This window comes from Natator depressus, chromosome 22 (genome assembly GCF_965152275.1).
Source record: "Natator depressus isolate rNatDep1 chromosome 22, rNatDep2.hap1, whole genome shotgun sequence".
In the NCBI taxonomy this organism is placed as follows: Eukaryota; Metazoa; Chordata; order Testudines; family Cheloniidae; genus Natator; species Natator depressus.
This window is the reverse complement of record NC_134255.1, coordinates 4,976,201-5,003,120: the sequence shown is the minus strand read 5'-3', so window position 1 is coordinate 5,003,120 and position 26,920 is coordinate 4,976,201. Positions and strand designations below refer to the sequence as shown.

General features: G+C 50.3%; 1 protein-coding gene across 3 annotated transcripts in view; it reads left to right on the top strand.

The window, feature by feature from the left end:
• The first annotated feature begins 291 nt into the window (after positions 1-291).
• The window catches only part of KIRREL3 (kirre like nephrin family adhesion molecule 3), a 738,745-nt gene continuing 712,116 nt past the window's right edge, over positions 292-26,920 (top strand). Inside the window, exon 1 of one of the 3 annotated variants that reach the window (XM_074936864.1) lies at positions 292-582. In XM_074936864.1, coding sequence (XP_074792965.1) covers positions 528-582 — 55 coding nt within the window. In that variant the 5' untranslated portion in view covers positions 292-527. The remainder of the gene's footprint in view (positions 583-26,920) is intronic. The other 2 variants (XM_074936865.1, XM_074936866.1) reach the window with 2 other exon arrangements.

Below are 26,920 nucleotides of genomic sequence, written 5' to 3'. Positions count from 1 at the left end.
CTAAGTTCTACCTGTGGTGCTCTCTCCCTGCACAAAATCCCTCCCCCAGCTGCTTTGCCGGCGCACAGAGTCCCCTGCTTTCATTTAGCAGGAGCGAAAATTATTAATCAACTTTGCTCCTGTAAAATCAGAAATGTTCTCCCGTGAAAAGACATGGAGCCCGGCGGCCTGGGCTTGTGTCGGATGAAAGCAGCCCATTCTTGGGAGGAGGGAGAGGAAAAAATAACCCGCCTTTTTCATTTTTAACAAGTATTCCCTCTTTCATTGTTACTCCCCCTCAGCCCGTGTAGAGAATATTTGCTCTGTCAGTCAAGTCCCTGACTGCTGTGGGAGGAGCTCCTGTAGGGGAGGCTGGGATGCTGAGACCGAGGATGGAGCTGCGAGGAGCCAGACAAGCAGAGGCGGCTCAGAACAACTCCGTCGCAACCGGCTGCTGAGACTGAAGAGAGGGAGAGAAAGGATTGCAGGCGCCGGAGAAGCTGCAGCCCCCCGATTCCTGCTCGCTCCCCGCTGGCGAACTCTAAGGAATGAAAGCTTTCCAGGCAGACCTGCTGCTCCTCTGCTTCTTGCTGCTCAGCCAAGGTAGGACACGGCGGTTCCTGAGTTTCAAAGTAGGGTGTGCGGGCAGGTCGGGGATGGTGGCAAGGCAGGGGTGCTGGCTCTCCTGTTGGGGAGATCAGGCCAGGTGACTCCCTGCGTTTGGCCAGGAGGGTGCGATCGTATTTGGGAAAAGGTCCTTCGCTGGCAAGTGCATTCTGGAGTTCTGCTCTCTCTCAAGACAGCTCGCCTTAAAAAATGTTTACCATGCAAATGAGTTCTTTCTGCTCCAGCTAAGTTAATTAGCTCCTGTTTGTGTGTAAACACGGCTCTGAACTCCGCTTTCCCCCCACTTCCCCATTAGACCCCAGTGAGGGGTTTGCTTGTTTTGCAAGGTTCGTTCACCTTAGATTGGTGGCTTTGCCTTGTTTCGGTTGGGGCAGAGCGCCTTGACGGGGTGGGGGGCTACAATTGCAAGCGTGTTTTGTGATGGAAAGAGGTGTCTCAGATGAGAGCGTGTGGGTCCCCGTGGTACGGGTAGGGGGGATTCGGCGCTCCCTTTTGGCCGTATGCCTCCAACGCTGGAGAGAGCCGGGCAGTCTGGAGGAATTTCCCACGCAACTTTGATATTGAGCAGCCGTCCCAGGCGTCGGGGAGGGGTGTTATTTCAGAGCTGTGTTGCTGGGGCAGAGCTGTTGGCAGTTACCTGTGGAATACGGAGGGTTTTGCTTAAAGAATTGGAGCTGCTTGTGCCCTCTCGGAATGCCAACGCCAAGTGTTAGCTGGGTCACAGGAAGGCGTTCATGCAGGACAGGGCGTGAGGTGGTTAAAAGAAACCACCCACGAGTCCATCTGTTGATTACATGAAGGGTGAAACTTTTGGGGGGGAGAGTGTAGCTTGTAACGGGTGGCTGTTTCTCCCCCTCCCCAGCCAAACACAGGCTCATCGTGGTCAGCCCCTGGTTGGAGGCATGACGCTTTACAGCTGCCCACTTGTTGCTTTCTCTTCTGAGCTGTGGGCCAGACCTGTCGCTGGGTGCCCCCCAGCACCCTGTTACCACTGACAGTGTTAAAGGGGAGAGCCATGTTTGCAATCGAAGGTGCTTCATTCTGCACAAAAGAAACCCACTGTGTCTGACATGCCAATTTCAGGCAGAACAAATCTGAGCTCTCCTGGCACACAGGGGCAGTGGCAGGTTCAGGTATATGAGCAGTTTGGCAGCCTGGCTTTTCCTTGTAGTGTCTCTTCTCCGGCCCCCTGAGCCTCTCCAGTCCCTGCAGATCAAATGGCAGTTTGTTAGCAGAGCTGCAGAAGTTTGCCTTTCAGGCCCAGAAGGGCCTTCCCCCCCCCCCCCCCTTCCCAGGCATTGTTTTTAATTAGGACTTTTTTAAATGAGCCTTGCTGTTTGAAAGCTGCTGTGTAGATCCGCATCTTGTCTCTTCGCTGTGTGGTCTAGTTGATCTGCCTCTCTGTGGCAACCTGTTGGGAATGTGCCTCTGGTACCTTGCATATTCCTGTTGGGTTACATGGCAGCACAGCTAACATCGCACATGGGCTGGTTCCTACTGTAAGAAGGATAATTTCATTGCCATGTAGCTGTTGCTTGCAGTGCTTGAGAAATGTGACAGTCAGCAGCCGGGCAGCTAGCCCACTGGTGTGTGTCTTGTTCTATCCCCTCTCCAATCTGTGTGGCTGCTGAGGAAGGGGTAGCACAGATTCAGGAGCCGAAGTGTATTTCCAGGACACATTGGTGCTTCCCCCACTTGGAATTCCCCAGTCTGACTGCAGGGCTGGGCCGGTAGTGCTTATGCACGCCTGGGCACAGTGCGCATTGTGGTGCCATTGATTTCAATAGCACATGCACCCATGGTCTTAAGAGTGCCACTCGGGCTGTTGGGCCATACAGTTACCTTGTTGACTGATGCAGGTGGTGTGCACCCATAGGGCAGTAACCCCTTGTGCTGGAGGCAGCTCGCAGGCAAATCCCACTTGCCTTACTCACACAAGTAGACCCAGTGAAGTCAGTGAGCCAGACCTACCTATGATATATGCAGCTGCCTCTCCAGGGAAGTCAGTGGAGTTGCATTCACTTACACTAAGAGTGAATTTGGCCCAAATGGATCAGTGTGAACAGCACACACAGGACTCCTACTTCCTCGAGTCAGTAACAGCAGATTGGCAAGGATCACATATGTATGATCCAAGAATCATGCATGGAACATTTAACTTAGGCATGGGCCTTACATGAGAATCTCAGATACCTGGAGAAGAATCAGTTAAGGTCACTGGATTTCAGCCCAAGGATTTGTCCTCAGTGACCCCGTGCATATTTGTGGCAGGCTGGTTTGATGCTGTCCCGGGAAATGATGCCGAACAACATTGGGCTTCTGGGATGACCATACAATGTGCTCTAACCAGTGACCATACTTCCCATGGGTTTCACATCCTGGGGGTTGAGCGCATTGCCTTGGGCTGATATGGATTCCCATTATGGCTTCGCTGACCAGAGATCAGTTTGACCTCCCCATTCCCTGCCTGTGCTAGGATTTCACAGTGTGAAGTGTCTCTCTCCTTTACACACTTCTGCTTCCCTGTAGACTCTTAACGGAATAATTTTGAGACTAGCTCTACAAAGCCAGATCTCAAGTAGAGCTCCACATGTAAATGTCCAGTATTTAATCCACTGGACCCCCACCCCACCCATCCCCTTTCTGCATTGAGAGGTATTACAGAATAATGAAGGAGGATGATCTCTCCTGTAACTCATTCCTATGCCTTTAAAGTGTCAGAGTGAACTTTTCTTAAGGTATGGGGAGAACAAATCTCCTTCCCGTGTTTTTTATTCTCTGATTCCCCAGCAAATGGCCCCAAACCCCTGTCGTCTTGCTCTGAAAGTTGACAACTGCCAATGTTTTGTGTGTAGAGTCTCTTTAGGTTGTTTTTTGGTGAGGTGGTTCGTTGGTTTGTTTATTTCTCCTGGTGTTGCTGCTTTTTCTAAGTCGTCAGTACCATAATGCCTGGTGCAAGTCAGGATAAAGTCACTGTGAAATTTACCTCCTGGTGGGGGGAGATGTGTTATGCCCTTTGGTGAGAAGAGAATTGACGCTGTCATCCTAAAACATGAAACTCACTACCTTTTTTCTTTTTATCATGTCCAGTTATTTTCCCCTTCACCCAAAGGAGCTGAGGTTGGAAGAAACAAATAGCAACATGGAAGCCCCTTGCCATCTGTCAGATCCAGAGCCATGGGGAAGGTCCAGTGAAGGTGCCTTCATAGCCAAATCCCAAACATGCTCTGCACTCAAGTGGAATTTCACAGTGAGAGCCCATGAATCTTCTTTGTTAAATCCATCCAGGGTGTGTGCCAGGAATCATGGCCTGGTGCAACAAAACATCAACAAACAGGTGGAAGTCTGCAACTTAGCTTTAAAACAAGGCTTGGGTTGGGTTGTATGGGCTCTCAGAGCCAGACACCATGAAGTGGCTCAGTCATTGTAGAGGAGCATTTATAAATGCATGGGAACCAGCAGTGTGAGCCCTACAATCTCATTATGATCTAACCAACTTCCAAGGAGGGGCTATGGCAAATCACCCCCTCTCCCTGGAGACCAGTCTAGGCGCTGGCACGGGAGTGCTCCTTAGCCACCTTTTCCCATTATTGCCTTGGTTTTCCTCCCCCTCTTGGCTTAGTGCCTCCTTTGATGTCATCCCAGTCCACATGGAACAGATGTCTGCTTCTCTTCCATCTCTCGAGTGCCTCCTTAACTCATGCCCCTGTCAGGAAACTTTCCTCTGCAGAAGTGATCTGGCATAGATGCCACTTGGTTGGAACTGTTGTGCCAGCGTCTTGCGTCTGTTTTACTGTAAGCTCTGTGGGGCATGTCCTTTGGCCAGGTTCTGATCTCAGTTACCCTGGTGTAAATTTAGAGTAACTAGACAGCTGCCAATGAAGTGTCTATCTGGGTGTTTTCAGATCAGAAAATAGCCCTTGCCCTCAAGGATCTGAAGTGCCCTATTTGCCTATGGATCTCTGGCTATCTGTTCTTGGGACGGTAAAGTCCAGGCTCTGTAGGAGCTGCACATAGCTTTTCCCCCTCTGCCTTGCTTTGAAGAGATTGCAGTCCTTGCAAAGGACTCGTTAAAATCAAACCAGGACCCTTTGCTACAGGTCATTTTATTATTTGCAGTGTGTGAACATTAGCGTGACTAGTCGTCAGACCACAGGTGACAAGGGCAATGCAATTGTGAGGTTAAGCTGAGAAGGGAAATCAAGCCAAATCCAGGTACAGCAAAGGGCTGGGAATACCCAGCTGAGGCACTTATCCAATCCTCTAACTGTAATGCTATGATAGAAGAGAACAGAGTCGATGGGTGATGGTGAATGGACCAGAAGCTTGCAGAATAGTGCTGATACAAAAGAAAGGTGAACTTTTGACAGGGTTGTGTAAATAGATTTTCATGTAGGGCTGGTGACTTAACCATTCCTCTCTATACATTGTCTGGGGGGGACAGGACATCGGGGGTGGTGCATGCAGCATGAACCTTGATGCCACAAATGGGAGAAGATCCAGAGAAGGATCCTTTGCTGAAAAGTTCTGATAACACAAGTTCTGGACTCTATTCATAGTCGTCTTGCCCTGTAGGGAGTTGGGAGAGCCTTTCTAGGGGGCTTGCTGGTATATTCGGTGGTATTCCCCATGCAGGGCAGAGAATTTCCATGCTCCAGAGATGTTTATGGAGAAGTAAAGAGAAATTAATGCATCAGGTCTTGGAGAAAGGGGTGACCTCATAGCCTGTAACCAACACCAAATGAGGAGGGGATTATTTTTCAGTCATTAACAGTGAAACAAGCAGTAACTGCTTACAATGACAGAGGGTGGGAAATCCTGCTGATAAGGTACTTGCCCTGGGAGCGCAAGGCAAGACTACATTGGGGGGAAACCAGAATCAACTCCGTATTAGAGATGGAAAAGGGCTGCTGGGTCATCCAAGGGGCTAATGCAGCATCATTGCTCTCCTGTGCTTTGTCCAATCCGCTTCTGCATGATTCTGACGACTGGGTTTGCACAAACAAATGGGTAGGTGGTAGAAATCCATCAGTAGGGCCTGCAGTGAGATTCACTAGACGACCAAAGATGCCTTTTTTAAGCTAGATCTCTACCACCAGCTGCATTCAGTCATAAAAAAGGGTCACTGGCCTTTCATTGAGACCCTCATTACTTTCACAGAGCAAGGGAATTCCAAGTAATGGCTCGTGTGTTGAGGCGAATGCTCCATTTGTAACTGGCCTCCCTGTGCTAAGGTTATGCAGAGGTCTCAGGGCACTGTACATGGCACAGTACATCTTACATGGTGCAGTACATCTCAGGCAGGTGTCATTACTTTTGTCTTGTGTTTCCTGGATGCCTCACTGTTACTTTAAAGGGACATCAGTCAGGTAAAATTCATATAGATAGAAAATCCTGACCTGTGGTACTAACACCTTAGATTAGTAGCTCCCAATCTTTTCCCATATTGCAGCATAAAATATGTTCTGGGTTTTTCTCTCTCCTGTAAAGTCGGGAGGAGTTTGGTTGGGACCTTGAAACCTGCCCACAACCCAGAGGTGGAGAGCCCATGTTGTACATTATTAAATCACAAATATTTTTTAATATCCAATACACTTTTCATCATTGATGGCGCAGGTTTCCTTGTTTGTCTCTACTTGCACAAATAGAAAACAGGTTAGTCAGTTTCACTTTTTGTTTTATTGTCTCTTACATTTGGCTTATCATGCGCTTGCCTGATGCTGCAGTGTTTGGGTTGCAAAGTCTGCAGGGGAACGGCTATGAGATCATCTCTGTTGGATGTAGGCTTTACCAGACCTACGCTGTTCCCAGTTTGATCCAACAGTGTCCATTTAAAGATGATCAGCAAAGTGACATTACCAACCCCAAAAGCAGAGCAGGGAGAGCTGTCTAAAGAGCTCCTGGTTCCATAGTTATGTGAGGGATGGATCTGCCTCTTACTGTACAGCATTAGTCAAAATTTAAAACATGCTTTCTATACACCGTTTAGCAGCTGATTGTGCACTTGCTGGCTCTCTTTAAATGTCACGGTATTAGTGGGAGGTAGAAGATTTGTATAGTCAGATTCAGCTACCAGCTCTACGATAAGATCTCATCTTAATTTGTTCATTCAGCACCCCCACATAAGAAGAAAACTACAGCAGTAACCCCAAAGCCTGCTGTAGCTGTAGAATATTGTAGTACTTGCTTTTAAAAGGGCATTCACATAACTGCCATTCATTAACACTAATGTGACCCAATCAGGTCTTCAGCTGAGAATAGTAGATGCCTCAGTGTATGAAGTAACTGGGAACTGTGTTCCGTGGAGTATGCTCACACAATGGATAATTAACCTCTGCATGCAAGGAAAACTTTGGTAGGCTGGGTTTATTGCAGTATTTTTCTATACAGTAAAGGGAAGATTCATCCCTTGCATCACTGCATTGAAGTTAATGGAACCACACTAGGGATTGATTTGGCCTGATGCCTTAATGGCTGAAAATTCCACCTATTGTGCGGGGTGAATTCCATTAAATAACGCTGTGGTCCTGTTTGAGGATATACAAATATCCTGCAGGAATGGAGTGTTCAGGGTCTGGAATTCATACAGCAGGGCATGAGGGATCTTAATAACTACAGGCTAAAAATACAGACTGAAAAATTCTTTCCTAACTGGTGGCCTTTCTCATGGGTACTCTCAGGTGGGAGGGGATCAAAGCTTTGTGCCATGGAACCAAGATGATGATTCTTCCATGAAGAAGGAAGTGAGCATGAACTGGTGAAAAGTTGCGAGGCTCTTCCGTCCACCCCTGCTGTTCTGGGCACATACCCTTCCATTTTCATCATTAACTCAACATTGCTTAACTCCTGAAAAGAGATCAGAAGTGAAGGGCCTGGATTCTTTCCATTTCTTTTTTCCTCTCCAGTGGTATAAATGAGTATTCAGGCGGTATACTGCCAGGAGTCAGTAAATGTCAATATTGGGTAAGTGTTTCCTTTATATCACTGCAATTTAGCATAAGCTGCTTGGAAACAAATGTCTCCCATAAGCATGCGATGTTTCCGTAAGTACACAGTCAACAGTACTATGAGGATTAAATAAATGTCAGCACCACTTGTATACTCAGTAAGAAGTTAAGACAGCTGAACTCGCATAATGGCCAGCCTGGGTATTGCAGTGGTGGGATTACTTTGCTACTCGTGATTTCCTGCAGCGAGAGGGCAGCTGGAAGTAGCCATTTTTGCGGCGTGGGGGGAGCCATCCGGCTTTTCAGAAGGGTGCAACAAAAGGTGATGGGGACTCAAAATTGCGCTGGGAGGCTGATCACTCACCAGTCTGGCAGGCTGTAAGTCATTTCAGGAGGTGGCCAAAGAAAAGCAGCTAGATTTTGCTCTGAAAATGGCACTTTTCTTTTCCCCTCCTCCCCCACAAATTGCCAAGTGGATGAAACTCAAGGATTTGCTCTTTCCCCTGTGGGAGTATTCTTGACATACACATTCAGTTCTACACCAGCAAGGACAAAGCTTTCACTCTGGTCATAAATATGCTGCCAAAATGCTGCCCCTTGGGACGTTCCTGTCCCCCACTTAGTTGAGAGGGACTAAGAGTTGGTGTGACCTGCACTGGCCTAAAATATGGCCAGTTGGTGCCACCTCTTTGTAGGTGGTGCTACAAGCTGATCCACTCCAGCCTTATATTGCTAGCTGGGCTGTGGCTAGTGATTTTGCCACAGGCTGGCTGGTGGATTATAAATCTAGTCTTCCAAGGAGGATGGGCTGAGGCCTATAGTGTGGTCGCTAGCACAGCAGATGTCACCGGACCAAGCTATTATAGTTTGGATAGGAGACCAGGTGAAAAGCCCATTGCGCTGTGAACACTGATGTACAAGGCTCGCAGGGTGCTAGCCTGCACCAGGACCTGCTGGTGAACTCAAGTGAGCAATTCCTGTTCTTTACCAGGTCCAACTGAGCAAGGCTTGGGGAGCACTTCTGGATAACAGTGTGCAAGACAGGAGCGGCCTTTGGGCTCCTCGGGGGTTGCCTTTGCAGCCCCCTATTGTAAGGAGCTATTTCCTTACCTTAGGGTTTGGGTTACATTCACTGGATGGGAGGATGGCTGTGGGTGGCGGGGGAGGGTGAGGTACCAAGAGCTAGGCTGTCTCGTGAGAGTCTGATTCCTTTAGGCATATGGCTGTCCTGCTTTTGGGCTGCGGAGAAAGGAGGGTAGGGGATCAAAATGCATCAGAGAGAGCATTTGAGCAGATACCTCTAAGGGGAGGCAATAAGGGAGGGAAAGGCATGGAGTGAAGCACCAAAGGAAGGATTGGTGTTCAGGAGATTCCAGATTTCTCTAAGGATAACTCTAAAGATGCAGCTGCATAGCAGCTAGGAAACTATAGTGCAAATTGAGAACAGAGCTGTACTGAGGGTGGAGGAGCAGGTGGCCTGCCTGGTGTGGAGTGATCTGGTACAAGGAGAGCGGGAGTGAAGAGGTCAGAGAGCCGATGTCCTTAGATGTAGGTGAAAGGGACGGCTGAGAAGGTTACGAACCATTGATTGCTTTGGGGCAGAAGCCAGCCGCCCTTGCTGCTCTTAGAGTGGCCAGGTGGCATACATCTTGGAGGCTTCCTGTTTGCATTGAAAGCCCATCGGCTGCTGTCCTCTTATGTCGTGATTTGGCAGCTGCTGCTGATAATGCCAGGCTGGGTCAGTGGAGGAGCAGAGGAACTGAAGCAAGTCCAGAGCAGCCCAGAGGTCCTTGAAATCTAGCATCCCGATCCTTCAGAGAAAGGTGTGACGCATGTGGGGCCTTTCCCCTTGGCCCTCCAGACTTATAACCCATAGTACAAAGTCTGATGATCCTGTATTAGCTTTAGTAGTTACAACCGTTCGTTAATGAACATAAATCCTCCTGAAGCTTTGCCTAGGACACTAGAACTTATGGGGGATCCCTATCTTTCAGCGTTGTAAATCAGGAGTCGCACCACCAAATCCAGTTGTGACATGAAAGTGATTCACAGAGATCCAGATCAAGTTGTTTGTTGCTTTGTGCTGAACGTGTATTTGGTGGGCAGAGTCCAGTCGAAAGATCCAGAAATCTGGCTCTGGATCCAGGCTCCCCAAAAGCAGCTGAGATGTAGGGCTTTCCCCTGGCTTCTCTCTGCTGTTGTGCAACATGAACGAGATGGGCCTGCAGTGATAAAGTGTACATACAGATAGATGCTGGAGGGGAGACTGTATCCCTGAGCTGGCTTCAGCTGCTTGAATAGAAGCTTCTCTGTACCAAGCAGGTGTGGGGCTAGGAGATCCCATATGTGTCTCCTTTGAGGGGGAGGTTCTAAAACCAGGCCAATAAATTAAGATGACATTTGACAGACACCCAGAGCCCAATCCCCACTCCTAGGCTGCCTGTGCAGGAAGAACCCATCACAGCTGCTTGCTGCCGCTCACTTTGCATCTCCGTCAGTCACCCAGCAATGTCACCGGCTGCTGCATCTTGGTCAGTATGTGGCAGGCCACGTCTCAGCCGTGAGCTGGAGAAAAATCACAGAGCAAGGTGTGGGATTGGTCTTGACATCTTTGCATTCCCAAAGTTGCAAAACCGCTTCTCTCTCTCTCCCTAACTGGAAAGGAGCTGCCTGCAGTCTTGGCTTCGCCTGCATCCTCCCAGCGGCACAGAAATTGCTACAGACAAAATCCACAGATGTCAGATGAGAGAGCCCTATCAGGATAGCTAACTCCCCTCTCCTCCTACCTCTGGGGTTGTTCCCCTGCAGTGCCAGTCTAGTGACTGTCCTCTCCAGTCCTAGCTGACTCCAGCAGTGTATCCTGATTGGGGTCCCATCGGTCACCGTCAGGGCATTTGCCGCCGATTCAAACAGTGAAAGATTCTATCTGACTTATCTCACCTGGCTGAGCTAATGCATTTGCGATGCTAAGAAAAGAGCCTGTAGACTTTGGGAGGAGGGTTTAAAAATTAAAACCACAGACAGAGGCGTGTGTGTGGGTAAAAATACCCATGTATTTCGAATATTAAACCAGGTCATCTGGCAGAGGCTGAGAGCTGCAGCTCCTCCTCGCTTTTAAATTCAGCCTGGTGGTGGCAGCAGCAGCGCTTGCATGGGGGAGAGCCATCCTGCTGGTACAGGGCTCCTTGGGAGAGGCAGGAGCAGACTCACTGTGGTCCCTTTGGGCTCACAGCTGGCATGCTAGGGTTCTGACTCTCCTGAAGGCTGAGAACATAGCTGGAGTCTTGCGGGGGGTTGGGGAGAGGGGGGAGATGTTGGTGCTTAACCCCATGTGCGGCTCTGTGCTGTAGAGAGAGGTGATCTTAGACAGGATATTGGGGAGGGAGGAATCTGAGCTCCCCCATGTTTATAAAGGAGCTGCTGCATGCTGGCAATTCATTTGTGAGTTGTATGCAGGGTACTTATGGCTAGATTTCCCACCCTGAGTCAAGGTCAGCAAGGTCCAGTGCTGTTCCCAATGGAGGGGTGGGGAGGGGCAGACTCCAGTGTAACCCCTATTGGCGGAGCAAAGGGGAAGCAAGACCTGGCTGGGTCAGGGGGTTGCTGTGCAGCAGATGAGTCATGGCCTTGCTGAATAAGGAGCTGGGGAAGGTGGGGGAACACAGTCCATGCTGTCCCTAGACTACCAATTCCTGGTGACTAATGATGAATATGCCTGAGTCTCCTGGTGAAGGGGAGGGAGGTAGAGAGCGAGCAGCATGTGTCTGAGGGGAGCACAGTAACCTTCAGCAGCTCACAAAACAAGCTGGCATCGCCGGCCAGCGGTGCCTGCTGGGTTGTTATTTTTCTTCCTCCTTCATGTGCTAATCCCAGAGTGTGATTTAACGCTTTTCTGCCCTGCTCCTGGCTGTGTCTTTAATAAGCTGGGAGCAGCCAGTCCAGTCCTTTCACCCCCCACCCCCCGCCTTTACGTGTTGAAGAAGCAGAACAAACAGATGCTAAAATTAGGCTCTGTTGTTCACAGCACTTTGTCCTCCTGATAGCAAAGTCTGTTGCTGCCTGGGCATGCTTCGGTCTGTGTGCAGGGAGAGTTTGGGGAATTATAAAGCTGTGGGTGTGTCTGAAATTAGCACATTAAATTTTGAACTGAAATGCCCGCTTCTTCTTTGAGTGCTTGCTCATATTGATTCCAATTAGATGTGCGCGTGCTGTGTGCACGATCGTTGGAGAACTTTTACCCTAGCAACACCTGGTGGGTCGGCTGTGGAGCCCCCTGGAGTGGCGCTTTCACGGTGCTGGATATATACCCCAGCCGACCCAGCGCCCCCTCAGTTCCTTCTTGCCGCCCGTGATGGTCATTGACCTGTGGAGCTCGGCTTTGCTGCTCTCCACTCTCCTTAGCGATGCTGTCTTCGTAGTTTAATTGTTATAGTTAGTTATAGTAGTGGGTTAGAAGGGGTCTTCTCCCCGCCTGCCGCTTGGGCTCATGCCCAAGGCTCCGGGCTTTAGACCTTGTTCGTCCTGTGCTAAGCCCATGCCAACGGGCGACCCCCACAACTTCTGCCTGAAGTGTCTGGGGGAAACCCACCATGCGGACAAGTGCAAAATTTGCAAGGGATTTCGGCCCCGGACCAAGAGGGAGCAGGACTTTAGATTAAAACAGCTCCTGATGGAGTCGGCTCTTAGCCCGGATTCCCCCAGCGGCTCGCCAAGACCCGGCGCCGAGCGCCTTGGTGCACAGTGCCCTGGCGGCAGCAGTAGGTACTGCACCGCGATTGGACTCTGGCAGAGACCCCCAGCACCGAAGTTCACCGGCACCGGCACTGTTCTCATTCGCTTGGCCAAAAGCGGCACCGCAGGCCAGAGATAGCTGCTCCGCCTCAGCAGTCACCAGCGCCCCCTAGGACCACCCTTGGAGCTGTGTCCATTAGCGGAGCAACCAGGGGTTCAAGCGCCGACATCGGCACCGCTGACTCTGGCACCGAGGGAAGAGTGTTTGAGTCCAGCGTGCATGGGCTCCCTGACTCGTAGCATGGTCCAGCCCCGGCTCCCATCAATGCTGGATAGCTTTGTGGTGGCAAGGGACCTCATTGCGATGACATAGTCGACATCACCGCAAACTGTGGCACTGGTTCCTGTTCGTGCGGTACCGTTCCGGGGCAAACCATCCCTGATCCGGCCGTCGGCTCCTGAGTTGGAACCACGGCACCGGTCCTGTTCTCTGATCTGCTCCTGCTCCCAATGCCATTCGCAGTCCTGGCGCCGGTCGTACTCATGGCACCGATCTGGCTTGTGGCGCCGTTCCGACTCTTGGGGCCAGTCAGACTCCCGGCACTGCTCTACACGTTGGTCACTGTCCCAGAGCAGATCTCAGTGCCGCTCTTGGAGACGGTCATCATTGCGGTCAAGATCCGGATCGCGGTTCCAGTCCAGACCTCGGCACCGGTCTTGGTCCCGGCACCGCACCCCAGCGTTGTGGTGCTGCTCCCCATAGTCACATCACCAATCCCCGGTGGCCCGGTACTGGTCTCCACCGCGTCCGGGTGACTCGACGCACACACGGTCAGCACCGCCTTGGCCTTCGTGATCTTCCTCGCATTCGTCACAGTCCAAAGCGGGCTCATGACCCAGCCACACAGCTCATAGCCACGGCGAGGATGATGCTACCCACTATCAAGTAAAAATCGCACCTGGAGCTGCAGCTAGCAAGAGATGTCAAGAGTAACAAGAAGGGTTTCTTCAGGTATGTTGGCAACAAGAAGAAAGCCAAGGAAAGTGTGGGCCCCTTACTGAATGAGGGAGGCAACCTAGTGACAGAGGATGTGGAAAAAGCTAATGTACTCAATGCTTTTTTTGCCTCTGTCTTCACTAACAAGGACAGCTCCCAGACTGCTGCGCTGGGCATCGCAACATGGGGAGTAGATGGCCAGCCCTCTGCGGAGAAAGAGGTGGTTAGGGACTATTTAGAAAAGCTGGACGTGCACAAGTCCATGGGGCCGGACGAGTTGCATCCGAGAGTGCTAAAGGAATTGGCGGATGTGATTGAGGAGCCATTGGCCATTATCTTTGAAAACTCATGGCGAACGGGGGAAGTCCCAGATGACTGGAAAAAGGCTAATGTAGTGCCAATCTTTAAAAAAGGGAAGAAGGAGGATCCTGGGAACTACAGGCCAGTCAGCCTCACCTCAGTCCCCGGAAAAATCATGGAGCAGGTCCTCAAGGAATCAATCCTGAAGCACTTACACGAGAGTAAAGTGATCAGGAACAGTCAGCATGGATTCACCAAGGGCAAGTCATGCCTGACTAATCTAATCGCCTTCTATGATGAGATTACTGATTCTGTGGATGAAGGGAAAGCAGTGGATGTATTGTTTCTTGACTTTAGCAAAGCTTTTGACACGGTCTCCCACAGTATTCTTGTCAGCAAGTTAAGGAAGTATGGGCTAGATGAATGCACTATAAGGTGGGTAGAAAGTTGGCTAGATTGTCGGGCTCAACGGGTAGTGATCAATGGCTCCATGTCTAGTTGGCAGCCGGTGTCAAGTGGAGTGCCCCAGGGGTCGGTCCTGGGGCCGGTTTTGTTCAATATCTTCATAAATGATCTGGAGGATGGTGTGGATTGCACTCTCAGAAAATTTGCGGATGATACTAAACTAGGAGGAGTGGTAGATACGCTGGAGGGCAGGGATAGGATACAGAGGGACCTAGACAAATTGGAGGATTGGGCCAAAAGAAACCTGATGAGGTTCAATAAGGATAAGTGCAGGGTCCTGCACTTAGGACGGAAGAACCCAATGCACCGCTACAGACTAGGGACCGAATGGCTAGGCAGCAGTTCTGCGGAAAAGGACCTAGGGGTTACAGTGGACGAGAAGCTGGATATGAGTCAGCAGTGTGCCCTTGTTGCCAAGAAAGCCAATGGCATTTTGGGATGTATAAGTAGGGGCATAGCGAGCAGATCGAGGGACGTGATCGTTCCCCTCTATTCGACATTGGTGAGGCCTCATCTGGAGTACTGTGTCCAGTTTTGGGCCCCACACTACAAGAAGGATGTGGAGAAATTGGAGAGAGTCCAGCGAAGGGCAACAAAAATGATTAGGGGTCTGGAACACATGACTTCTGAGGAGAGGCTGAGGGAACTGGGATTGTTTAGTCTGCAGAAGAGAAGAATGAGGGGGGATTTGCTAGCTGCTTTCAACTACCTGAGAGGTGGTTCCAAAGAGGATGGTTCTAGACTATTCTCAGTGGTAGAAGATGACAGGACAAGGAGTAATGGTCTCAAGTTGCAGTGGGGGAGGTTTAGGTTGGATATTAGGAAAAACTTTTTCACTAGGAGGGTGGTGAAACACTGGAATGCATTACCTAGGGAGGTGGTAGAATCTCCTTCCTTAGAAGTTTTTAAGGTCAGGCTTGACAAAGCCCTGTCTGGGATGATTTAATTGGGGATTGGTCCTGCTTTGAGCAGGGGGTTGGACTAGATGACCTCCTGAGGTCCCTTCCAACCCTGATATTCTATGATTCTATGAAGAGGAAGGCCATGATCCCATCCAAGGATCTGCCCAATGGCCCTTTTGGACACCATGGGCTTACCATCAAGCCCAGGGCGCCCCATCTGGGGCCTCCTGCTCAGCCCACTCAGAGCCTCAGGTGACAGAGGCCACCATAAGCTGTCCTGCTCCGGGGGGCATGGAAACCACAGCCCCAACTCCGGGGCAGGATCCAGACTCCGGAGTCGTGGACCCCGGACAACAAGACCCGACCCAGCAGGAAATACAACTGGACCCTGTGGCGTCGTCCTCATCCTCCCCAGACGAGGCAGTGGCTGGGACAACGGTCTCGGGTCCCCCTCCAATAGACCTCCGTGCCCACCAGGACCTCCTGCATAGGGTGGCACAGAACATGGACCTCCAAGTGGAGGAGGTGGTGGACATCTTGTCAGCGGAGGCCCCGTCTCAATTGGCTTTACCACTCATTCGCACCATACAGACCATGGTCAGAACAATCTGGCAAACACCTGCATCCATCCCTCCAACTGGTAAAGGGGTGGAGAGGAAATATATTGTCCCCTCCAAAGATTGAGTACCTCTGTACTCACCCTCAGCCATGTTCACTAGTGGTGGCCTCGGTGAATGAGAGGGAGCGGCATGGGCAACAGGCTCCGGTGTCCAAGTTGAAAGATGCCAGGCGTCTCGATTTGTTCGGGTACAAGATCTATTCCTCAGTGGGGCTGCAGCTCAGAATCATGAACCAGCAGGAGCTCCTGAGCCGCTATGACTACATCTCATGGAACTCCATGTTAAAATTCAAGGAGCTAGTACCTCCGGAGTCCAGAGATGAGTTTGGGGCCCTGGTAGAGGAGGGAAAAAAGGCGGCCAGGACCTCCTTACAGGCCTCATTAGATGCTGCGGACTCCGCTGCCCGGACCCTTGCGTTGGGAATAGCTGTGAGGCGCATATCTTGGCTGCAGGTGTCCGGCCTGCTGTCAGAACTGCAGCAAACCCTACAGGACTTCCCTTTGAAGGACAAGTCCTGTTTTCGGATAAGACTGATTCCAGGCTCCAAAGCCTTAAAGATTCTAGGGCCATAATTTGCTCCCTGGGGATGCACACATCGGTCACACAACTGAGGACCTTCAAACCCCAGCCTCAATGATCCTTTTCCCCTCCTCGGCCAAGGCAGGACTTTTATGGGAGACGTGGGCGAGGTGGCAGGAAGAAGTCCACCAGCCAGGGCAGAACCAAGGCCCAGCTAAACCTCCAGTGAGGCACAAACAGAACTTTTGAAGGTGCGCCTGAGGACAGCATACTGGACATCAGTCAGGATCCTTCCCCGCCAATCTGGAATCGTTTATCCCGTTTCCACCGTGTGTGGTCACTCATAACTACGGACCGTTGCGTTCTTCGCACAGTGGAAAAGGGATATTCTCTCCAATTTTCTTTCTCCCCACTCTCCCTCCCCATCCCTCTTCAGGGACCCTTCTCACGAGCAACTCCTTATGCAGGAAGTGCAGACGCTCCTAACCATGGGAGCGATCAAGGAGGTTCCAAGGGAATTAAGGGGCAGGGGTTTTTATTCCCGTTACTTCCTAGTCCCCAAAGCAAAGGGCGGACTTAACAAATTTGTGGTAAAGTTGAAGTTCCGCATGGTGTCCTTGGGGACCATCATACCTATCCTGGAGACTGGTACGCTGCCCTTGACACGAAGGACGCGTATTTCCACATAACGATTCATCCAGCGCACAGACGTTTCCTTCGCTTTGTGGTCAACCGTGAACACTATCAGTTCACGGTTCTTCCATTCGGTCTTTTTACGGCCCCCCGGGTATTTACCAAATGTATGGCTGTCATGGCAGCCTTCCTCCGTCGGCAGCTAATCCAAGTATTCCTGTATCTCAGTGATTGGCTTATCCGAGGTCGCACCAGGGAACAGGTGTAGTCCCACATCCAAGCGACCATGGCCATGTTTCGTCGATTAGGCCTCCTCCTCAACGTGGAAAAGTCGACTCTGGATCCAACCCAGAGAATAGAGTTCATCGGGGCAGTCTTAGATTCCAGACTTGCCCAATTCTGCAGTTTCCACGATATGCTATGCATCCGATGAAGTGAGCTGTAGCTCACGAAAGCTCATGCTCAAATAAACTGGTTAGTCTCTAAGGTGCCACAAGTACTCCTTTTCCTTTTTCTTTTTACAGACTTGCCCAAGTCCTTTTACCAGACGCCCGCTTCCAGTCTTTCGCGAGTCTCATCCGGAGCCTCCAAAGTTCTCCTACCTCAACGGCAAGGATGTACTTAAGCCTTCTGGGGCACATGACCTCCTGCAAGTATGTGACCAGGCATGCCAAACTGCAGCACCGCCCATTTCAGGCCTGGCTGACAACCGTCTATCGCCCAAGTTGAGACAGCCTAAACATGGTGGTCACCATCCCAGAAATGGTCTTAGCCTCTCTCCGCTGGTGGTTAGACCCCAGGGCAGTATGCGAAGGAGTCCCATTCCATACTCCTCAACCCTCATTGTCTCTAGTCACAGACACAACATCCCTAGGATGGGACGCCGAGTCTGTGGACCACAGCCTAACTCTCTTACACATCAACATACGGGAGCTGATGGTGGTGCACCTGGCGTGTCAAGCATTCCAGGAGCATCTACATGGCCGTTGCGTGGCGGTCCTCACAGACAACACCACAGCCATGTTCTACATCAACAAGCAAGTGGGAGCTCGCTCGTCCCCACTTTGTCGGGAAGCCATTCACTTGTGGGAGTTTTGTATTACCCACTCCATCCACCTGGTGGCTTCCTTTCTCCCAGGGGTCCAGAACACACTGGCAGACCACCTCAGCAGTTCCTTCCAGTCCCACGAGTGGTCGATCCGTCCCGATGTCATCCACTCTATTTTCCAGAGGTGGGGGTTTCCCCAGGTTGACCTGTTTGCCTTGCGCAGCAATCGGAAGTGCCAGATATTTTGCTCTCTCCAGGGACGCTCCCCGGGTTCTCTCACAGATCCCTTCCTACAAGGGCCAGTTGTTCTACGCCTTCCCTCCATTCTTGCTGGTTCACAAAGTCCTACTCAAGGTGCACAGGGACAGAACATGTCTGATCCTGGTCGCCCCCTGGTACACCACGCTACTGGAGATATCGGTAGATGCCCCGATTCCACTCTTGCTTTGGCCGGACCTGATCTCACAAGACCACAGCCGCCTCTGTCACCCTGACCTGCAATCCCTCCACCTCACGGCATGGATGCTGCATGGCTAACTTACTCGGAGCTTCTCTGCTCCCATTCGGTGCAGCAGGTCCTGCTAGGTAGCAGGAAGCCCTCCACTCAAGCCACGTACCTGGCCAAATGGAAGCGTTTCTCCTGCTGGTGTGCCCAATGCGGCACGCCCCCTCTGCAAGTGTCCGTGCCTCTCATCTTGGACTATCTCCTATCCCTAAAACAGCAAGGTCTGGCAATATCATCTGTTAGAGTGCACCTGGCAGCCATCTCGCCTTTTCACCCAAGAGAAAATGGACACTCTGTCTTCTCCAACCCTATGGTCGGTAGGTTTCTTAAGGGCCTGGACTGTCTCTATCCACAGGTGCGGCAACTGGTCCCCGCGTAGGACCTAAACCTGGTCCTCTTCAGACTTATGGGGGCCCCATTTGAGCCGATGGCCACCTGCTCACTTCTGTACCTCTCTTGGAAGACAGTCTTCCTCGTGGCTATCGCTTCAGCAAGGCACATATCCGAGATCAGAGCCCTCACTTCGGAACCACCGTACACGGTCTTCCATAAGGACAAGGTGCAGCTACGCCCTCAACCAGCCTTCCTTCCCAAGGTGGTATCAACTTGTCATGTCAACCAGGACATTTTCCTCCCGGTCTTTTATCTGAAGCCACATGCTACTTGACGACAGCAATGACTGCACTCTCTCGACGTTCGTAGGGCCCTTGCCTCCTATATTGAGCGTACAAAGCCGTTCAGGAAAACAACCCAGCTCTTCGTCACCATGCCAACCGGTGAAAGGCCTCCCGGTCTCTTCACAGCGCATCTCTGCTCGGATCATGTCCTGTATCCGTGTTTGCTATGACCTGGCCGGCAACCCAGCCAAGCCCCTCACTGCCCATTCCACAAGGGCTCAAGCCTTGTTGGCAGCTTTCCTGGTGCAGGTTCCAATACAGGAGAACTATAGAGCTGCCACTTGGTCTTCAGTGCATACTTTTGCCTCTCACTATGCAATAGTCCAGCAATCCGGAGACGATGCGGCATTTGGTTCAGCGGTGCTGCACTCAGCGATATTTCACTCTGACCCCACCGCCTAGGTAAGGCTTGGGAGTCACCTAATTGGAATCGATATGAGCAAGCACTCGAAGAAAAGACGGTTACTCACCTTTGTAACTACTGTTCTTTGCTATGTGCTGCTTATATTAATTCCAAACCCACCCTCCTTCCACTCTGTTGGAGTAGCCAGCAAGAAGGAACTGAGGGGGCGCTGGGTCGGCTGGGGTATATATCTAGCGCCATGAAGGCGCCACTCCAGGAGGCTCCTCAGCTGATCCACCGGGTGTTGCTAGGGTAAAAATTCTCCAACAATCATGCATGCGGCGTGCGCGCACACCTAATTGGAATGGATATGAGCAACACATCTCGAATAACAACAGTTACAAAGGTGAGTAACCGTCTTTTCCTTTTGGTAGATCAGGTGCTTTTGGTGACTTTCTTGTGGGGGCAGAGGGAGCACCCTTCCTTTTATATTTAATATTTTTTTAATAGTGAAAAGCGCCAGACAGCCTTAAAGGTGGAATTCCTTGATCCACAACTGGGGAATTGGCTTCCCCTGCCAGTGTGCCTCAGCAGGGACCTATGGGGAAATGCTCTCTACAATGGAAGGGAAAGAGTCTCTATGGCTCACTCTGTCCTCGGGGCCTTTTTCTGCAGACATTCATGTTGCCGACCCAGTGACTTCAAATGCTGATCGTGCATACAGTTAAACATGAGCCTAAGTCTTTGCAGGATTGGGGCCTTAGCCTCTTTGAAGAAATGTCCCCCAAAGGGGGCTAATCAAGATGGTAGATACATACGTGCGCTCCCTTGTAGGCTCAAGTAGTGCGGAGGCCTGGTGCTCCTGTCCCAATGCACAGGGACAAATTTCAACCCAGCTGGTCATCAGTGGTCGATCTATCATTCCTTGTGCTGCAAATACCAAATGTGAATCTCTAACAAGAATACATCAATGGCTGGGGCTGCGGCAGTAGATCCCTCGAAGGATGTACGTTCCTCTCCCCTTAGAGAGAGGTTGAGCTGTTATTGGCAGATCTGTGTCAGGGATGTAGATATTCTGCGTTCCTGGGAGGAAGCTTTCCCGGAGATCAGAAACATCCTTTCTGTCACTGCTTTGATCGTAAAAATGTCATGAGATGCCACAGTTCTGTGATGATTAACTCTAGGCTGGATGCGAGGTGGGGATGGGTTGTGTTAACCTGCATGCTTTTTCCTCTTGTTTGAGCATCTATCTTCCATGCCAGAAATCGTGTCTGCAGATTCCTCTCTCTTTCTGGTCATGCTTAAAATGATAACACTGGTTTAAGATATACACTTATGATAAACTAGGACACTTGGGGTCCTTTGAAATCTTCAGAGCCCTGTTCGATCAGATAGGTCAGCTAGAAAGGAAAATAGCTAGGTGTTCAGGTCTCGGAATTTAAGACATACAGTTCTTCCTAAACACCTTCCCTTTTAAATTCACCATCTTCTCCTATTTCAGCAGGAGGCTCGGACCATAAGAAGGTGGGAGGCCCTTGCTATGTTTGCTCTCTCTTTGCCGTATCTGCGTACCATTTTTGACCTCCCGAATGCTCGTGGTTTGGGTTCCCCCCCCTCCATAATCGAATCAAACCAGAGGGAAAATCTCACCCAAACAAAATGGATTTGGAAAAGGGGGAAAAAGCAAGATAAACTTATACTACGGATAGGAAAAATGAGTCTGCATACATCTACCAAATAGCTGGACGCCTTTGTTCTTGCCTTTGCAATGGAGATCATAGCAGCCTTTCAGCTGGGAAATGGATTTCCACAGGTAGCTTATTAATCCCTGTGGCTTGAGTTTTTTCCAAGTTCACTGGAAACTTCCCAAAATGGAAATAAGGCCAAATCCCATTGTACTGTGACCTTGGACAATGACTTGTGACCACACCTGGTGGGGAAAATGAATTTCCTTCCAGGGGAAATTTCAACAGTTTGAAATGGACCAGAATCATAGAATATCAGGGTTGGAAGGGACCTCAGGAGGTCATCTAGTCCAACCCCCTGCTCAAAGCAGGACCGATCCCCAATTAAATCATCCCAGACAGGGCTTTGTCAAGCATGACCTTAAAAACTTCTAAGGAAGGAGATTCCATCACCTCCCTAGGTAACGCATTCCAGTGTTTCACCACCCTCCTAGTGAAAAAGTTTTTCCTGATATCCAACCTAAATCTCCCCCACTGCAACTTGAGACCATTACTTCTTGTCCTGTCATCCGCTACCACTGAGAATAGTCTAGATCCATCCTCTTTGGAACCCCCTTTCAGGTAGCTGAAAGCAGCTGTCAAATCCCCCCTCATTCTTCTCTTCTGTAGACTAAACAATCCTAGTTCCCTCAGCCTGTCCTCATAAGTCACGTGTTCCAGTCCCCTAATCATTTTTGTTGCCCTCCGCTGGACTCTCTCCAATTTTTCCACATCCTTCTTGTAGTGTGGGGCCCAAAACTGGACACAGTACTCCAGATGAGGCCTCACCAATGTTGAATAGAGAGGAACGATCACGTCCCTCAATCTGCTGGCAATGCCCCTACTTATACATCCCAAAATGCCATTGGCCTTCTTGGCAACAAGGGCACACTGTTGACTCATATCTAGCTTCTCGTCCACTATAACCCCTAGGTCCTTTTCTGCAGAACTGCTGCTGAGCCATTCGGTCCCTAGTCTGTAGCGGTGCCTGGGATTCTTCCGTCCTAAGTGCAGGACTCTGCACTTGTCCTTGTTGAACCTCATCAGATTTCTTTTGGCCCAATCCTCCAATTTGTCTAGGTCCCTCTGTATCCTATCCCTACCCTCCAGTGTATCTACCACTCCTCCCAGTTTAGTGTCGTCTGCAAACTTGCTGAGGGTGCAATCCAAACCATCCTCCAGATCATTTATGAAGATATTGAACAAAACCGGCCCCAGGACCGACCCTTGGGGCACTCCGCTTGATACTGGCTGCCAACTAGACATGGAGCCATTGATCACTACCCGTTGAGCCCGACAATCTAGCCAACTTTCTACCCACCTTATAGTGCATTCATCCATCTCGTACTTCTTTAACTTGCTGGCAAGAATACTGTGGGAGACCGTGTCAAAAGCTTTGCTAAAGTCGAGGAATAACACGTCCACTGCTTTCCCTTCATCCACCGAACCAGTTATCTCGTCATAGAAGGCAATTAGATTAGTCAGGCATGACTTGCCCTTGGTGAATCCATGCTGACTGTTCCTGATCACTTTCCTCTCATTTAAGTGCTTCAGGATTGATTCCTTGAGGACCTGCTCCATGATTTTTCCAGGGACTGATGCGAGGCTGACTGGCCTGTAGTTCCCAGGATCCTCCTCCTTCCCTTTTTTAAAGATGGGCACTACATTAGCCTTTTTCCAGTCATCTGGGACTTCCCCAGATTGCCATGAGTTTTCAAAGATAATGGACAATGGCTCCTCAATCACATCCGCCAACTCCTTTAGCACTCTCGGATGCAACGCATCCAGCCCCATGGACTTGTGCACGTCCAGCTTTTCTAAATAGTCCCGAATCACTTCTTTCTCCACAGAGGGCTGGTCACCTCCTCCCCATGCTGTGCTGCCCAGTGCAGTAGTCTGGGAGCTGACCTTGTTAGTGAAGACAGAGGCAAAAAAAGCATTGAATACATTAGCTTTTTCCACATCCTCTGTCACTAGGTTGCCTCCCTCATTCAGTAAGGGGCCCACACTTTCCTTGACTTTCTTCTTGTTGCCAACATACCTGAAGAAACCCTTCTTGTTACTTTTAACATCTCTTGCTAGCTGCAACTCCAGATGTGATTTGGCCTTCCTGATTTCACTCCTGCATGCCCGAGCAATATTTTTATACTCATCCCTGGTCATTTGTCCAATCTTCCACTTCTTGTAAGCTTCTTTTTTGTGTTTAAGATCAGCAAGGATTTCACTGTTAAGCCAAGCTGGTCACCTGCCATATTTGCTATTCTTTCTACATATTGGGATGGTTTGTCCCTGTAACCTCAATAAGAATTCTTTAAAATAAAGCCAGCTCTCCTGGACTCCTTTCCCCCTCATGTTGTTCTCCCAGGGAATCTTGCCCATCAGTTCCCTGAGGGAGTCAAAGTCTGCTTTTCTGAAGTCCAGGGTCCGTATTCTGCTGCTTTCCTTTCCTCCTTGTGTCAGGATCCTGAACTCGACCATCTCATGGTCACTGCCTTCCAGGTTCCCATCCACTTTTGCTTCCCCTACTAATTCTTCCCGGTTTGTGAGCAGCAGGTCAAGAAGAGCTCTGCCCCTAGTTGGTTCCTCCAGCACTTGCACCAGGAAATTGTCCCCTACATTTTCCAAAAACTTCCTGGATTGTCTGTGCACCGCTGTATTGCTCTCCCAACAGATATCAGTCTGCAGTGATTGAAGTCTCCCATGAGAACCAGGGCCAGCGATCTAGTAACTTCCGTTAGTTGCCGGAAGAAAGCCTCGTCCACCTCATTCCTCTGGTCCGGTGGTCTATAGCAGAGTCCCACCACGACATCACCCTTGGTGCTCACACTTCTAAACTTAATCCAGAGACTCTCAGGTTTTTCTGCAATTTCTGCAGTTTTCTGCAATTTCTTTCAGAAATTAAGAAATATTTTGATGTGGAAACCCTACTGGAACCCTGTTTCATTCTGACTTCGCAATCTTCATGTTTCTCTATTGTAGAGATTGTCATATGTGCAATACAGAATTATATTGGAATTAATTGACTAATGTGCATTGTTGCCCTCTAGTCTAGTGGATGGAATTGGAGCTGATAAACTGTGTGTCATACACTCTACTCTGCTAACTAAAGTAGATTCTCCTTAGTTCAAGAGATAAGATGAGCTCTATCCCTGCTGCCGCCTTGAACTTTTAAATAGCCATGGTCTGCAGCGTAGAGATGATCATAATGTTTATAGCAGGCCACAGATTTGTTACAATATAATAATTCTGCAGCTGTATCAATTGAATTCTGTACCTGTTCTAGAGTTCTATAAATTATCTTGCCATTGATCCAATACCATAAGGCTTTATTCTTTGACAGTTTCTCTCTTTCTGTTTGTATATGGTTTTCTTTCTTGCATGCATTGTCAGGGAGAGAAATCCGGCATCTGTCTCTCCCGTTGCTCTTCTCTAAAACAACCCTTAATCCACTCATAAATATTAGAAAATTCAAAAGATTAAAAAAGTGCCAGTGACATTCATCTGGCCCCAGTGCATTGAGCAGGTAGAGAAAGGTCCTGAGAGGCAGTTGACCAGATTGATGGACAGTAATGTGCTTAATAGTAATTTTTGTCCTGTGTTTTTAATAAAGTGATTGATGATGGATGTGGGCCGGAGTCCCCGTGTAGAGGCCAAGAGATGCAGTTAAACACGGCGGCTTCTTAACTTAATGAGGCCATGCAATAAAAATGAGGCATAATGAACAAAATATAATAGTATCATTATAGTTATGACTTCACTGCGTTGGCGGAAGGCTGAGCAGGCAGCAAGTGAGCATGCTGGGGAGAGAGCTCACCAGGAGGAGCGACATTGGTGCCCGAGGAGGATTTCTTTTAGGACACAGCTGGGAAGATTCGCTAGCGAAGCAAATCTGCAAGTACACTTTACCATTGAATGGCCCGGGAAAGGTGCCCCAGCAGTTAGGGCACTTGTCTGATGCTCTGGAGGCCTGGGTTGAATTCTCTGCTTTGCTACAGATTTCCTGTATGATCTTGGGCAAGTTTCTTAGCTCAGGGGTGGGCAAACTTATTGGCCCGAGGGCCACATCTGGGAATAGAAATTGTATGGTGGGCCATGAATGCTCATAAAATTGGGGTTGGGGTGCGGAAGGGGGTGAGGGCTCTGGTTGGGGGTGCGGGCTCTGGGATGGGGCCAGAAATGAAGAGTTCAGAGTGTGTGTGGGGGTGGGGCGGCAGCTCTGGGTGGGGCCGGGGGTGTGGGGTGTGAGAAGGGGTGCAGGCTCTGGGGTGGGGCTGGGGATGAGGGGTTTGGGGTGCAGGAGGATGCTCCGAGCTGGGATCAAGGGATTCAGAAGGTGGGAGGGCGATCAGGGCTTGGGGCAGGGGGTTGGGGCATGGGGAGAGGCTCAGGGGTGCAGACTCTGGGCGGCACTTACCTCAAGTGGCTCCCGGAAGCAGCGGCATGTCCCTCCTACGCGGAGGCATGGCCAGGCAGCTCTGCATGCTGCCCTGTCCACAGGCACCATCCTTGCAGCTCCCATTGGAGCGGGGCCATTGGAGCGCATAGGAGCCCGAGGGGGGCCATGCCGCTGCTTCTTGGAGCCGCATGGAGCAGCCCCCGACCATGCGCCCCGTCTGGAGTGCCAGAGCGAGGCAAGTCCCAGATGCCACTCCCCAGCGGGAGCTCGAGGGCTGGCTTAAAATGGCTGGCTGCCCACCCCGTCTTAGCCTCTTTGTGTCTCATTTCCGTGTCAGTACAATGGGTCCTTCCTCAGAGGTGCATGAGGAGGCATGTATTAAAGATTGTGAGGTGCTCAGATTTTGCAGTGAAGAGGGACCTTATCAGTACCTAAGAGAGATGCTATGCAGGGAAGATGTGTAAGGAGAATATATCTGCTAGGCATATAAGGGGTCTCCAAACATTCCTTCGCTTGGAGTACGTCAGTGGTGGGACAGGAGAAAAGTGATGGTGGGTCACAATGTCTAAGAGATCCTCAGACTTAAGAACTTGTCAGGGGCTGAGGTGGATTAGCAGTTGCAGAACAGTTCTGTGCCAGTATCTCTTAAATACTGTTAGTTAAACTTCAGTGGCTCCTAGTCTAATAATGAAGGGAAGCGAAACGAGTACTCTGAGCGAGGCACGCCCCTTGCGGGAAGCAGTCATTGAAAATAGATATTCACTTAAAATGAAAACGAATACGATAAATGATGGGTAGAGAATTTCACACACCCAGCAGTAGGACACAGTGCCTCTCAGATGCGCTCTGAGCGCTTCACAGATGTGCGGGCCCAGCCGTTCAAGTGCTCTGTGCCCATGGTTCTGGTCAGGTTGTCGACACAGCCCAGCATTCAGCAGACGGAGCCCTTCAGAGGAGCTGGCCTCTTGCTTTTGGACCTAACTGGGAAGTGCCCGATTGTGGCTGCTGAGGTCTTGCAGAGATTTGGCCACAGACCTCTTGATCCAAGAGGGAGGCAAGTCTTATCTCCACCATAGAGGTGGGGAAGCTGAGGCAGGGGTGCCTCGAGGACTGGTGGGGAGTTGGTTGCAAAGTTGAGAAGAGAACCCTGGGGTCCTGACGAGCTGTCAGGCTGACAGAGAGCTAGAGCTCAGACCCCAGACCATGAATCTGGGTGCTGGTGACTTGAGCCTAGGCGTGCGTGCTGTGGAGCCTCCTCCAACTGGAGATGACGCTGTTCCCTTGCACCGCTTCCATCCTCTCTTCTCCAGGCCTTGGGGTCCCTGGCCTGTCTGCGGAGATTAGGAGTGTGCGGGGGTGTGTGTGTGAAGTTGCCTGTTCCATTTCAGCGCTTTATGGGACCAGCTGCGTCTCCCCACACCGCTTGTGGTTTGGAGGGAGAAGTGGGGCATCGCTCGGTGGCTCCCCGCCCCATGGACTGTTGGGAGGGTCCTAGCTCTAATGCATA